Source organism: Opisthocomus hoazin, chromosome 10 (genome assembly GCF_030867145.1).
Source record: "Opisthocomus hoazin isolate bOpiHoa1 chromosome 10, bOpiHoa1.hap1, whole genome shotgun sequence".
Lineage (NCBI taxonomy): Eukaryota > Metazoa > Chordata > Aves > Opisthocomiformes > Opisthocomidae > Opisthocomus > Opisthocomus hoazin.
In genome coordinates this window covers 7500127-7515231 of record NC_134423.1, presented here as the reverse complement: position 1 = coordinate 7515231, position 15105 = coordinate 7500127, and the positions used below count along the sequence as shown (strand labels likewise).

Here is a 15105-nt window from a genome sequence, read left to right as displayed (position 1 = left end):
GCCTTTTTTATTTTTAATCTTGAGGAAGGAACAGACTAAAAAGGGCATAAATAAAGTCCAGCTAGTTGGTACAAAAATATGTGCTGGAAATCCTCTCCCAGGGCTATGAGTGAGTTTATGCGTGAGAGAGACACTCGGCTAAGGGAGGATTCTGCACCTCAAATCAGATTTTTTTTTCTGTATTCCATCTGGAGAAGAAGAGAAGTGACCAGATTAACCCTCACCTCTGAAGAAGATGAGCGGGAAAGGCAGAAGATCCTGTCCAAGAGCCATCTCAACCACCCTGTCCCCAGCTTCAGCAGAGCTGCTTCCTCCCCGCTGTGAAATGGGGCTGATGACATTCTCCACAGGCCGGTTAAAAGCCTGTGCGGTGCTGGCTAATGCAGCATCGTGCACGCGCAAAGCACTGTTAGCACTAAGCCTGGCGTAAGCTGAAGGAGGGATCTTGTTTGCTTTTCCAAGCCAGTGTTTGGGGTTTCACTGTTGTTGATGTCCCCAAAGCCCACCCCTGGAGGTTTCCCTCTCCTGCTTAGCATCGCTTTCCCCCCACTTCAGGAGGGTAGCAGGGGGGTTTGTACCTTGGAAAGGAAAGAAAATACTGCCAAGCTTTCAGGTGCTTTTAAAATATGCTTTAGCTGCATGCTTCATGCAGAGTGTGAGTGCTGTCGCTTCAAATAAATATATATGTATTTAATTTTCTTGTCGTATTTTCCAAAGATCCCACAGTCTTAGTGTGGCTTGATAATAGTCCCTCACCACAGGTTACCTTTTCGGAGAGGTTCAGTTCCAGGTCTCAAAATATCTCCCGCAACAGCTCGTTTGGAAACCACAGCCACTCGGCCACGGACACCGTGTCCCGGATGGCGGCGTGAGGGCAGCCTGGCTGCCAGCTGGCTTGCTGCTGCCGTCCACAATTACCTCTGCCGGCACTCCAGGGTTTTGTCAGTGGGGTGGAAGGACAAGAAAGAACATGTTGAGAAACAGCAAACGGAGAATTATGTGCCAAGTTCAAAGTTTAGTAGTTGGTTTATTAAGTTTTCCCCTAAGCTCTGTATTAAGCAATCCGAAATGACCCACATGAAAATCAGAAGGGAGGATTAATAAAGGTTTAATGATGGATGTTTGTGTTTGAAAGTCTCATGGGACTAAGAGTGCCAGCAAACAACAAAGTGGTTCCCCCCTTGCTGGTACCCACTGGAAGATATCTCTCAGCATCTTAAACTTTGTTTTGCCTTTATGAGTCTTTTTAATAACTGTTGCCATGCCCATTCAGCCTCGAATAGCTCTTGGGTTTATAAATGTACTTCTCTGTTTCCCTATATCTTTTTGATGTGTTTATTCCAAATCCCTTCTAGGTAATCTAATCTGCGTTTTCAGTGGCCCCTGCTGAGGGCGGGCTTTAACTGAAAGTGAGTAAACTGAGCTGAAAGGCACCTCAGCTGGGCATTTAAACAGACCCTACACAAGACGATGGCTCTCCGGAGGAGTTGTTGTTCTTGGTGGAGGCTTCACTCTTGAACTAAGTTGTATGAAAAATCTGAATGTGGCTACGTCAATGGCAAGCGAAATGGAAATGATCTCAAAAGAGAAGGACTGTACAGGTAGCCCAGGAAAGTAAAGGCTGAAAGGGCACCTAGGCTGTCTGCAAAGACGTGTCATTGCTGGCTTTGGCACTGATTAAATAAAAGTGTTTGGAAAAGATACATTGGCCATCTGCTGTCTTGTGCCTCTTCAGGGGCTCCAGCTGACCCACTGCTTGGTGTCATTCCTCATCAATACTGCTCGAGGGCTGATCCTTTACTCTTTGTGAGGAGAAACCAAGTACAGATTATGTTTGCTTTCAGAAATGTGTTTTATATGACATGCAAGGGTCTTCCCAGCTACGCGTTCAGGAGTGTCATGCCCAAGCACCAGGACCACCTGAATCAGTTCGAAGGCATTTCAAGGGAAGCAGGAGGGGGCCGTGGGGAGGGGTGCTCAGCCGCTGGAGACATCCCTGTCCCAGAGGGGAGGGGAGGGAGAGGGGAGGGATGGGGAGGGGAGGGACCTTTTCAACAGTGGGTATCAGCCCCGGGCTGCATCCTGAGACACGCAGTCCTGTTGCCTGTGTGAGGACACAAGTGACAGCCGGCAGGATAAGAGGCTGGATGCTCTCAGGGCGGCTGCTGGGGCCAGACTGGTGATTTCCCACTGGGGCTGGGGCCTGGTTTTGCCCAAAATTTAGGTTACTGCCAGGAAGTGAGGCACGTGAACCAAGGCAGAGCCCCGTGCTGCCGCCCAGACCCTTCCCCTCTGACACACTCAGACACCAGCCCCCCATGCCAGGGGTGCTGCCCCATAGCAGCAAGCGGCAGGTCTGGCGGAGAGGGACCTTCTCTGTCCCCTGCCAAAGTTGTCCTCATTTCCTTGTTCCGGCTCCCCAGTGACATGGGCTGTTGCCTGCAGTCCGAGACAGGCAGCTCCCCCCATGTTAAGCCTCAAGGCCTCCATCCTGCTGACAAGTCTCTTTGCAAACCACAGGCTTCATTGCAAAGAAAAACCACCGTGGAAAAAAAAAGCCCCCAAAAATACCAAACCACCAAGTAACAGAGAACACGTACCTTGTGGCTCTGGGTTGGCCACGTCCCCTGCTTGCTGGCTGTGAGGTTAGCTCAGCCTTTGGCCCAGATGATCACCCCGCAGAATGAGTGAGTCCAAGCGAGTGCCTCGGTGAGATGACCAATGGGCAGTTTAGCGACTGCACAAGGGTGGCTGATGCTCAGATGCGAGGGGCGGCACGCAGCAGCTGCTGCATTAGTGTGCATCTCACACAGCCCTGCAGAGAGCCAGCTGATGCAACCCCCGCTGCCGCTCCGCCTGGCTCCCTTCCACGTTAATGCGGCCGGGAGGTGCCTTGCAGTGAGAAACGGGCTGTACGGTCACCGGTAGCCAGGGACGCCGGCCAGGACCCAGACCTTTGAGACATCCCTGCGGTGGGGAGGTCCACCCTTCCCCAGCACTTAGCTCCTGCTGCTGGGATGGGGGCTTCACAAGAGTTTGGTGGGGGAAGGATGGACTTTCTGAGACGATGTGAGAGCTGGCACAGGCTGGGGATCACCCTCTGGAGAGCCATGGGCAGAATGGAGATGTGTCCAGAGCACCCGGTGGGCACTTGGCATTGCATTCCCACCTCTGCTCTCCTCTGGCCTCCAGGAGAGCTGTAAGAAGTCCTCAAGCCTCTCCCAAGGTTTTCAGCAGTGGGAAATAGCTGAGCTGTTGATTCCTCATGGCCCTTTCCATCCTCTAGGTAGGTGCACACTTTGGGGCACTGCTGGGGCCCCACCTGCTACCCCTCCATGGGAGCAGAGAAGCACCCCATGCCACCCACCAGACAGAGGAGAGGAAGCAGTGCTGGCAGCAGCATGTCTCCTTGGCCTGGCAGGTGGGCAGGGGGGACATCCCAGAGGCAGAGGGAAGGAAGGCACTTATTGCAGCTCCGGGGGAAAGAGCATCTGAAAGAGCATCCTCAAAACGCTCAACAATGTTTTGCCTTAAAACAATGGCTTATAAAAAAAAAAGCCAGCCATCACTCTCCCACGGCCAGGAGCTGACGTTCTGGGACCATGAGCATTCCCAGTCTTTGCAATCCTCTTCTCATGCATGATCCCACAAGTAGCTCTGGAGCCATCTCTCCCCGGACAAGTCCCAACTCGGAGGCTGTTACAGCAGCGATTCGATACGGAGGTATCCGGATGGCCTTTGCTGAAGACAGCCCACTCATGGAGCAGCGCGGTCCCATGGCTCTCCTGGTGGCCCTCCCCACTGGAGACCTCTCCTCTCACGCCCATCTGGACACGGTCAGTCACTCGGTCCCAGTGCGTCCCTCCGGATCGGCATGGCCAGCGCAGGACAGCTCTGCCGGCTCCCTGGTAATTGCAGGCACGCTCTGCCCAGCAGCCTGGGAACATCGTCAACCCGAGCGGTGATTAGCGATGATTCAGGGGATTTCACCACAGCTGTGGAGGGAGACTGGCCAGTTTCTGCGGGCAGACGCAGCCTGGCCCACGCTTACTGAAACACCAGTTTTCCCGCCCAAGATGACTTCACCACCCAGTGCCATAAAACTGTCTCGTCTGCCTCTCGGAGCCATGGTCGCTTCCAGCTTTGTCCCAGGCCAGCGAAGGAGGAGAAACCCCCTCGGTGCCACAGCCAGTCCGCCACCTCCGTCAGGTCCTGCGGGCAGGGCTGGTGCCAGCACTGAACCTGCCTTGGGTTTTCCCTCTGCTTTCACTGCGCCTTGAACACGTGGCAGCGTTTGAACTGCAAACAACCGGTTTGAATTGGAGTGATATTTTATTATTCATCCAATACGTTAGGAAGCGTGAGAACAAAGTGCTTTATTTCTGAGCTGGTATGATGTCATCAATGGACTGGCCTTTTTCAAGGCGTTTCTCCATTTCGATGAGCAGCTTCACACCATCCACCACCATCTGCACCAGCTCCACCTCAGAGAAGCCAAGGCGATCAGCATTGGAGACATCAAACACTCCTCCGACAGCAGCTGTGTCCACACCACCTGGAGCAAGAGACTTAGTCAGTACACCAACCACTGCTGGAGCAGGTGAGTCTACCTTTCCTCCCTCACTAGCTTGAGGTGGGAACACAGCAGGGCAATTGTCTACAAGCTGCCACTGCTGCCCCCTCCTACACACAAGGAGATAAAGCTGCATGGGACTGCCAGCATGAGCCACAGAACATGCCATTAGGCCAGCTCTTTGCTCTTTTAACCCATGAGCAAGCTAACATGTGGTCAGAAGTAACCACTGTAGCTATTTCCTAGCCAGAAGTTACATCAGGGTTCCCACCCCTGCTTACAACAGGAACAGCTGCCACCAAGTCCCCCTTATCTGGTGCTCAGAATACCACACAGGACACACCCAGACAGCCAGATACAGTAAGGTACAAGCAGAGCACTAGCACCCCAGCTTCAAGATACTATTTTGAGGCTTGGCTATCTCCATGTGCTTTTACCAGGGTGCCTTTTGGACAGTCTGACAGACTCTTCCAGGTTTTTGCTGGTTTCTTAGGGCAGCCTGAGTAGGACATCACTATCACCTCTCACCTGTGCCCCGTTTCTGCAGCCGAAGCCTCTTCAGGACTTTTCCAAACTTCTCATGTTTCCCAAGGTTTGGTAGCTTGATGTGCACACCAGCACGGAGCCCTGTTCCCAGGTTGGATGGGCAGGTCAGAATGTAGCCCAAGTGCGGATTCCACATGAACTCGTAGTTTTTGGACTTGAAGAGAGTTTCTATCTATAAATAGAGAGAATGTATGTTTAGAGATTGTTCTCTGCCTGAAGGATGCAGGTCATCCATTAGTGTTCATTTACAGCTTCAGTTACATAGCAACAGCCACAACAGTTTGAACAGCTATTTAAGGCAGTCACATAAGCCCCTTCCATTTGGAAAAAAGAGGGCCACCAGTAAGTTGCTTTATCTTGCTCCTAGCAGTGAGACAGGCTAAGTTGAAGCTACACTACAAAATCTGAAGTCACTATCTTTTGGGAAGCTTGATTTAGTACATGTCAAGCTGGCACATCTGTTTGGATTAGGGAAGCGGCTGGTAAGGCTCAAATTCATATCAAGACCAAAAGCATAGAAGAGCTTTCAGCCTAGAAACTTCAGTTCAGCTTTGCCTGTCCAGTTCAAGGAATTTCTCCTCCCACCCAGGGTCTCTAAACACTCCATATATAGAACCATGTAGAAATTCTTGAAGTACAGTTTAGACACTTGGGCAAGAGTGCCACATTAGAGGAGTTATTCTAGATTTCATAGCTGCAATGCTTTGCCAGTATAGGTGTTCCAGAGCCCTCACAGCTCTGGATCTCATCATGGTGTTCCCAGAGACCCCAGCTATGAAGCACCACCATGCAGGACGCGGGAAAGGGCTTGGAAGAGTTTGCATTCTCAGCTCTAACCAGAGAAACAAGTACTATTTGAACCTACAGCTCGGGCAATATTGACTTACCTGTGTTAGCCCAGTACAGAAGCGGGTAAATACTTCCTTCATGTTGCCACCTTTCTGCATGGAAATAACTCTAAGGTGATCCTCCTCATTGATCCAAACAAGGAAGGTCTTGTTATGATTGTGCCTAGAAGACAAAGCAAACAACTTTTTGTCTGTCCCACTTGACATTTTCAGTGTAGTTATTACATCACCAAATTACTCATCATTGTAGCTTTTATTTCGAGATGCTCACTTAGTTACCTCTTCAAATAAATTAATCTTACTTCTTTTGTCCACACAGGACTCAATGGAGTTAAGCTAGTAGTTTTCACCCTGCTCTTTTCAAGAGGTAGTTTGAATTGGCCTGTATCTAAACAGGCAAGAATGAGTAATAACATGAAATTAGCCAGTCTTACACTAACAAACCCTAAAATCCATCCATCCCCCTAGCTCACTTGTCACCTAACTTTACAAATTTAGGAGATTTCACCTGTTCAGCAGAATTTTCAGAAGGGTGATCAGTACAGACTTAGAGGCAGCCCTGTACAGTGATCTTCATAATGACACCACGCTGACAATGTATAACAAAGCCTTTTATCAGGAATTTTGTCAGATTCTGTTCAACCGCACTTCGTACCTTACCAGAGAACTAAGCTGAGTTTTCACTATTAATTTTAGATCAGGGCTCTTCCAAGACACCGTCAAAGCCTCCGAACACCAATGAGCCCCTCTTGTCCTAGCTTGCAGCTGGAAGCAAGTACTATCAATATTTATCATGCTGATAATTTCTCAGCTTGATTAGGATCAAAAATTAACTAATACCTGAGGAAAGCTATTTATGCAGACAACACTGAGACTTTACACTTCAAGTTTGTAGATTAGTTACGATCAGATGACAGCGCTATCTAGTGCTGGCAATCTCCAGGTAGATGATGCAATCTTAAAGGTGACCTACAGAAACAAAGCGTGCTTCCTCTGCGTTGTACTGAAGCAGCTACAGTAATAAAGTCGGAGTATTCCAGTTGAAAAAACCTAGCCCTTGGCTTAGAAGGGAGCAAGTTAATTATGCTGCAGAAGCTCCCGAGATGCAGAGTTTTATGTAGGTGACCTACATCCGACAAGCAGAATCCTTCCATTCCACATCTCTTCATCAGTCAACTCATGTCACCGAGTGTCTGGGGGCTGGGGGGAAGGGGGAATCTTATCACTAGTCCAAGTAAAGCCATACTAGTCCAGCATCAGTGAGCCTCTGCACGCAGAAGCAATGAGACTGCAAGGAAGCAACTATGCATCCAGTACCAAGTCTGAGCTAAGCCAACGCTACGGTTTGTAACCACACATTACTCTAAGCTCCCAGGACAAGAGCTGAAGGTAGTGGCACATCTGCTCCTTTACAAGTGATCTACTTTCACAACCTGCTTCAGTTATTGCCTGGTGCTTCACTAATCTGTGCTGGATGGGTAGGCTCTGGTCACAGGCTAGTCGAACTGGTTTGTTTCTACCAGCCCAATGTGGTTCATGGTAACACTTGTCCAAATTCTGCTGGTTTACATGTAGCTTCCCCAGAGGATAACACACATTTCTCATTAGATTCCGTAATAGAAGTTCAGAAGCTACCACTTTGCCCAACAGTACGAGCCACAAGCAAATCTGCAAGATTTTTTTTTGCAGGGACTTTGTACAACTCCTCCCTTCCAGGCATACTCACCAGATACCCCTGGCATCAGGCCAATCTCGTGCCATCCCAGATGCCAACAGCAGAGGAGAAACTGGCTTGTCAAACAAGAAGTGATCATCAATCAACTGTTGCTGCTCTGCATCAGTCATGTTCCTCAGAGCATAGTACTTCCCCTTGAGATCACCTTCCAGGCTACCCAAAGCTGAAAGAGACAGTCACTTTTAGGATGGGACCAGAGATGCCAGACACTACCAGCACGTCAGAGACCACACACACAAAGTATGGCAAGGTCTGATCTGCTGGGTTTGGTTCCTCCCTCGCTTTAATCTGCAATGGCAATGCCCTCACAGCATTACGGAACTTCGGCAGCATCGGATGATGTGTCTGCACCTTCCAGGCTGATACAAGTAGCCTTTGTTCCTCACATGCAGTATAGAATCATTACTGCTGCTTAACTGTAGAAGTGCAGTGCTTTCTTCCAAGGAGAATCAAGGTCATCAATACACAAACACTATTATTCTAGTCAAGGACTGTTACCCTGCCCTTGAGAGGTTTTGGAACAACTACACTCTCAGTTTCCAGAGCTGCACCTTGAGCATATCCTTTCCTCTCAATAGAGTTGGGAGGCAATAGAAAAAAAACTTGCAGCTGAGGAGTTCCACTGAAAACTAGGGCTTACTCTAGTCCACATTTGGAGCAAGACTACACCTCTAAGCAAGCTGAACATTAATGAAAGTCAATTAAAAAGCAGCCACAAAATACTGCAACCGTGACTCAAGCCCTGAAGTTGCTACGTACCTGTTGTATTTCAAGTTTGAGTCATGATGAACCAAGATCTTTCCCCACACACATAGAAAGAAGCTGTCAAGATTGGCAAAGGTCAACTTCATGCAGTCCAGCTTCCCTCTGACATGTGCTCTTGCTCTCAGCTACAAACTGCAATGCTGAGGCAGCTGTAATGTAACCAGCCTTTTCCAGGACAGGCTCTGTGTTCAGACTAAGTACTGAGGCAGGCAGCTTTTGCCAACTGCCTCCATTTTCAAAATGCAAAGAACGCCTCTTGCGCAAAGGATCTAAGTAGTTTCCCTGACGCGCTTTACCTTCAACAGAGAGCTTTTCGATAGCCCGCCTCTCTCCTCGACTACAGTGCGGGGGAAGGCAGAATCCACGGATGCTTCTACCGGTTCTGACACGGGAACTTAGCACGTAATTGGGATCCAGGTCATCGCCTCCCTACAAGGTTAGGAAACCAGTGAGTACAACTGTGTTGCCAAGATACCTACCATAAATCCATGTAGCTTCCATGCATTGAAGCATACATCTCAAACTTGAGATATTGACTAATTGACCTGTAAGCCAGTGTCTTATTTCAGGACCATTTTCTTCAGCATTAGTTCAAGCATATGTGTAACACAACCCTTGTTTTGAGGCTAAGGCTACAGCTACTAAGTAGTGCCAGAAGACGGAGATACAACCAGACTATCAGTTTTATCCCCATTTCAAACTAAGGTCTGGGCTTCCGTTACCCCTTCAGATCTGCAATCTAGAGGTGTCAACATGAGGCAAACCCTTGTTGCTTAGGTAGGCGTTTACTCTTGCAAATGAGAACTATTCACTACTGTCATCCAAAGTCTCTTTTCAAGATGACCTATGGCTTGCCAATCAACGTGGCATTAGGAATTCCTCAAGTCTACAGTAACATTTGAAATCCATGAAGTGGGCAGAAATCCTTACTCCTAGCCATAACAAAGTCTGTTCTATAGCACAAGACCACCAGGTGACATTTAAGATCCAAGATAAGATCGTAGAAAGTGTTCAGTTTGATGACAGTCTGTGAGCCCTAGGCCAGTGCTGTTTAGCTTGACTTAGCCCACAGTTTATGGAAATACATGTTGAACATGTTTGGCACGCCCTACATTGCAGCAGCACATGAAGCAAGCTGCTGCTGCATGCCAGCTGCCCGGTTCTACCCAGCCACTGACATCCTACAGCAGCAAGATCTTAAGTCTGATTGGACTGGACACACAGCCTATGGGTCTGTCCTGGGTGAAAGTGAGGGGACAGAGACTGAGCAGTCAAGTTTAGGCAGCTGCCAACAACTTTACCCAGCCCTCAGACAAGTAAGCATCAGTAATTGATCAAAAGTTCATACCTGCAGGTTATCAGCATTCAGGTCAGTCTTGTGCTCATCAGTTGGTTTGTAACCACCATGCCTGTCTTCGATAACTGGACCAAAGAGTTCCTTAAACACGTCATAGGACTCTTCATCACCAGCTACGCATCCTACTGTCATTATGAAGGGATGGCCTGGAGTGGTAATAAAGTCAGAAGAGCTAAGTTTGGGTGATGTTTGGCTGTATTCCAGCACAGCACTAACCAGGCAAGTTCTTTAGTGGTAGGTCTAGTCACTTCGAAACATATTCTTACATACAAACACTTGGAGAAGCCCTACATTTTACACTGCATCCAGTTAGGCAGATGCAGTGCTATGGAAAGCCACAGCTATTGCCATTAAATCACGCTCATTTGTCAAGATTGGTTTAGGACAAATTTGCACAGCACATCCAGTTTCACTAGCTAGTTTAGACCACCAGATACAACTTTATGTCTGAACCGTCATGCTTTGCTGTAGGCAAGCATGCTTGGCTTTTTGTTCCTTCTGTTACAGACAGAGCTGCATTTCCGTAGTCTGCTCATAAATACCACCTCCACAAGATTAGCTTGAATTCACCACACTCTAAAGCACCAGTTACTCCAGCTGGCTCACACAGAATATTCTCAATGCATTTTACCAGGATTATCAACCCCAGTCTGAATGACGTCATCCAGGGTGAAGCCACTGGGCGTGGCTCTGTCTCTCAGTTTCTTGTATAAATCCAGGGTTAGAACTTTGGCCATGTGGTTGTTGTGGGTGCTCAGGTCTGGGTACTCCTCATCAGGAGGCAGTCTGTGATTATTTAGTTGGGCCATTTTGATATTGCTAGAGTAAAAATAAATACTGTAATGTTAACATGAAAACACATCTGCTCCCCCTTTTTTCATAGAAGTGCTAGAGAACATCACATAATCAGTTTGGAATAGGTATAGACCACAACAGCCAGGTAAGCCCGCATAACGTCAGGATTGGGTTTTTCCCTCCCCCGATTGTGTTATAATTAGAATGCATTTGGGGTTTTGCTTTTCTTTTTTTGTTCGGATTGAAAGTATTTGGCAGAGCAGTTCCATAATCGAAGTGTCTGGGAACCGATGTGTCAGATCACAGCAAGGAAGGTGGCTCGACAGAACAAGGCCTCTTAACACAGCCATGGGTTCAGAGCCATCTGGCAACACTTTATGAGATTTGCCTCTCAGCAGCTCAAGAGCTTTGGGTGCTGTTGTCCAGAAGCACTTCCAGTAAGGAGGGAGAGCAGATCCTTACGCAGATCTAACGGTCCCCAGCCGTTACCTGGGTTGTCAACCCCAGTCTGGATGACATCGTCCAGCGTAAATCCACTGGGAGTCTGTTTATCCCTCAATTTCTTGTACAGGTCCAGGGTCAGCACCTTGGCCATGTGGTTGTTGTGAGCGCTCAGGTCAGGGAACTCTTCTTCGGTACAGTACTTCATCTTCAAAAGGTTGTGGCTGTTTGAGAAGGGCATGTCTGACCCTACCGCAGTCACTAGGGGAGAAAGAGGGGAAGCCTATCACGGGGGGCTTGGTAGGCCCCCGAAACGCCTGGGGTGGGAAGCCGGGGCCCAGGCAAGGTCACCTTGGCTGTTACTCCACCCCTGCCTTTCACACCTTCGCTGCCGCACCACCTTCCAGAGAAGCCAGGAAGGAGGAAAGAAAAAAGTTCTTCGCCTCCACCAGCCCTGCCCCGGGATCTGTGAGGACGCGGCAGGGCAGGGGCTCCCCGCTCCTCCGGCCCCGGCCCGATGAGCGGCCGTGCCCGGCGAGCCACCCCGAGCTGGGAAGCACCCAGCAAGGCGTTATACAACGGGCGGCTCCCTCAGGGGACCCGGCTGGGGCGAGCATATGTCACTACCCTGCTAAGTACCGGGTTAATCCGGTGTTAGAGTGGGAGCACGCCCGGCCAGCACCTGCCCCGCCGGAGCTCCGTGCCACGTCCCCCAACCCTTCCCCGCGCTGCCCCCCCGCAGCCCTGCTCCCCCTCCTCAGCCGGACCGGCTCCACCCCACACAACGAAGGGAAAAAGAATAATTTTTTTTTTTTCTTAAATGTGATTTGAAAGCTGAAGGACTGCTCGGCTGCCCCGGGACTTACCGAGGGCTCTGCAGCCACAGCAAGGACCTCCGCACCCGCCCTGCGCCCCACCGCCGCCCGAGCCGGACTGGAGCTGCGTCACAACCGCCGAGCCTCTTTTATAGACAGCTCCACCCACCGTCCCATTGGCCACTATTTATAGCCCATTCATTCCATTGGGCGGGGCGCGGGGGGGCGGGGCGAGCGCCTCGCCACTGGCCGGGCCCGGGCTTGCCGCCATTTTGCTTGGCCTCGGGGAGGCAGAGCGGTGCGGGGCTGGCGGGGTTGCGCCGGGGCTGCTCCCCGCAGCGGCCACTTCGCCAAACGCGGACATGCGTGCAGAACTTCATCTCCACGTCCCATCAGCCAAGGGCTGTCCGCAGGCGGCGGTGCCGCGGGCTCCTGCTGCGCCTCAGCTGGACAGGAAGCGGGGTGGTGGTGTAAAGCGCAGCCAGTCTCCTGCTCTTGTCCTGCGCCAGACTCTCCTGCTCTTCTCATGCGCAAAAAACACAAAGCCTGAAGTTTTAGCGGAGAGTGGTTGCTTTCCCGCTGAAGACAGAGGCAGGAAGGCTGGGATTTGACCCATCTAAAGCTCACCGGGAATTCCTGAAAATAGTGACTTCCATCGGTCTCTTCGTAGGAACCAGGGTTTGTCCCAACGCTAAAACGCAGTTGGGAATCCCAGTGTTTGCAGAAATAAATACACTAGTGACGTGAACGACTGTCTTGCTCTGACTTTCACCTTCACATAACAGTTTCTCTTTCTCTGACGTGCGTTTCTCACAACAGAACCCAGGTTTATCCTGCTGTCCAAACAGACTGTACTTGCCCACGTGAACACGGATCTGCGTCGCCAGGTTCCTTTGTGTGACACAAGTTGTGAATGTCGGGAGGCGTCAGCTGGAACTCCTTCCCCACCACAGATCTTTCAGCACCACAACCAGTGCCCTCACCCCGACCACGAGAAGCTTGTGCGCTGTACAGAACTGCTTCAGATTTAAAAAAAAAAATAATGTACATATAGAGGGAACCATTACAAAATCAAAAGCATAGACTGCTTCAAATAAAAATGCGTTGAGTTTGGCTGCCATCCAGATTTCCGAGTTATTCCAGGTCTGATAGACTGAGATGCTGAGCATGCAGATCTCCCCTAGAAGCCACGGGCTCGGCATCTGTGCAAAGCTGCTCTCTCATCTCCCGGATCAAAGAACTAATCCTCTCTGTAGTTCTCCTCTGCCTTTTAACCTCACAAAGTCTTCCCTGACGTTTCACTAGTTTCACACAACGCTCATGCTTCAGAATAGTGTAAGTTGCAAATGATGTCATCGCTAAGCAAGCATGAAAAGAATGTGTAAAATCGTACCGAGTCCTCAAAATAAATGTAACATTGCGGGATGACCTCAGTTGGAAACAGTTCTGACTGTAGATTTTTTTTAATGTAAAACACTCAGGTTTTATTTTTAACTTAGAACAATAGAAATAAAACTAAGAGCATTTTCTTACATTGCACCATATTTTTGTGCTGTTTTTCTTCACAAAAAAAAAGTGTGTCAGGGTAGGTACTGAAGGCTCCTTTTGTCTTCCTCCTTAATCTGTTGCCACGCAAACACAGAAGCAACCAACTGTTCTGTACTATAATAGTTCTGGAGATTCTGTGGAGTCAAGGTCACCTCAAGAACCAAAATCCAAGGATCCATTTCTGTTCACGGGATACGCTCCTTCCCCCCTGGTCTTGCAGAACAGGGAATACCAGTAGCTGGCAGTATTCTTAGTGTGCCAGTCATTACAGCACTTCCGACACAAACAGACACCTCTTCTTCACAAAAGTTTTGTCTGAACAGGAGACATGGCAAGAGAGTCACAGGTGGAAAACCACCAAAATATATCCCATTTACGTGTTTAATAAACAATGCACCCGCTACTCCCTTTTCCTCACCACTGTTTGACAAATTCCTAGCATGCAGGAAGTCAGAAGTGGCTATTACCTCACTGGGCTTTATTCAGACGGCACTTTAAGATTTGCTGAAAGCTGTGTGTAAATTGGACCCGACCTTTGTTACAGCACCCCATCCCAGCTTCCCTAGTGACTTAATTAGAGATGCTGTGCAGTGTTAACAGTCTCTGATCAACCGTTTTATCTAGCTCATCTGCTGAGAGAATGCTTTCTTTGGATAAGCCTGTATGGGCTGTTAGACGGTGACAAAGGCACCCGTACGTGCTGGTACTGTCCGTGCTGGGATGATACCTTAGTGCATAGTGACTGACACGCTATGTTGCCGTTCTGCAGCTCGGGGTGGAAAGGTGGGGTGATGACTCCAGAGATCTCTGCACTGAGCTTTACCAATGAAGAATTAAGGGAAGTTAATCATGGGCCATGCAGCTAACTTCCTAAGAGGCTTAATTATAAATGTTGTGCAGTGTACAACTGCAAGAGGAGATGGGTGTTAGCTAGTGAATGGGTCTTCTGAAATTACTCACGTGAACGTAAGATGAACCTGAAGAATTAGGGGATAAACATCTTGAAAATCTAGGAAGAATATTCCAAATTAGGAAATAGCAAAAGAAAATTGTTTGCTACAAGCAACTGAACTGTTTCCAATCCCTAACCGACAACTAAACAGCACTTGAAAATTAAACATAACACTCATGTCTCCGTAGATTAAAGAAATTGGTTATAGCTGCATCTGCTTAACTTCTCAAATGAAACTTCTCATCCTATTTACATTTATCACTTAAAATATATTTGCCTAGTTATTATCCTTGGCATATTTTTTCACACTGTTTAGGCAGCCTGTTGAAAATTACTGATCGTTTCCAGTGAGCTGAGTGCCTGTGGATCCTAGGAGTTGCTGAGTGTCTTGATCTTGTACACAGTCCAGCCCACAGTGATCTGAACAGCAGTTAATCATGGGAAAGAAAGGACGTAAGAACAGAAACAATGACAAATGCAACCAATGACACTAGAAATGACAGAAAAAAACAAGGTAGGTACAGATATAAAGGCGCAGTAGAGCCATGATTGCCAGTGAGGAAAACAGTTGAGTAGGAGTTTGCAGTTTAAGAAAACTCTGAAACTGCATATGTTATGTTTAGATTAGATGGAGGAGAGTTTCATAACTCAATAACACAGACTACTGCAATTATGATATGGACAGGTCAAGAGCATAACAAAAAAACACGTTCTCACTGAAGGCAATGCG

The 15105-nt window shown here is 48.7% G+C and overlaps 1 protein-coding gene across 2 annotated transcripts; it reads right to left on the bottom strand.

The window, feature by feature from the left end:
• Nucleotides 1-4376: 4376 nt before the first annotated feature.
• Nucleotides 4377-11301, bottom strand: LOC142362553 (creatine kinase B-type-like). 2 transcript variants are annotated; one of them, XM_075431568.1, is made up of 7 exons: nt 11109-11301; nt 9816-9970; nt 8764-8896; nt 7694-7865; nt 6007-6130; nt 5102-5291; nt 4377-4555 (listed from the first exon to the last, which is right to left on the bottom strand). In XM_075431568.1, the coding sequence occupies exons 1-7, from the start codon at nt 11299-11301 to the stop codon at nt 4377-4379; spliced, it is 1146 nt and encodes a 381-aa protein (XP_075287683.1). The 2 variants fall into 2 exon arrangements, with proteins under 2 accessions (XP_075287683.1, XP_075287684.1); XM_075431569.1 differs by lacking the exon at nt 11109-11301 and adding an exon at nt 10456-10633.
• Between the last annotated feature and the right edge of the window lie 3804 nt (nt 11302-15105).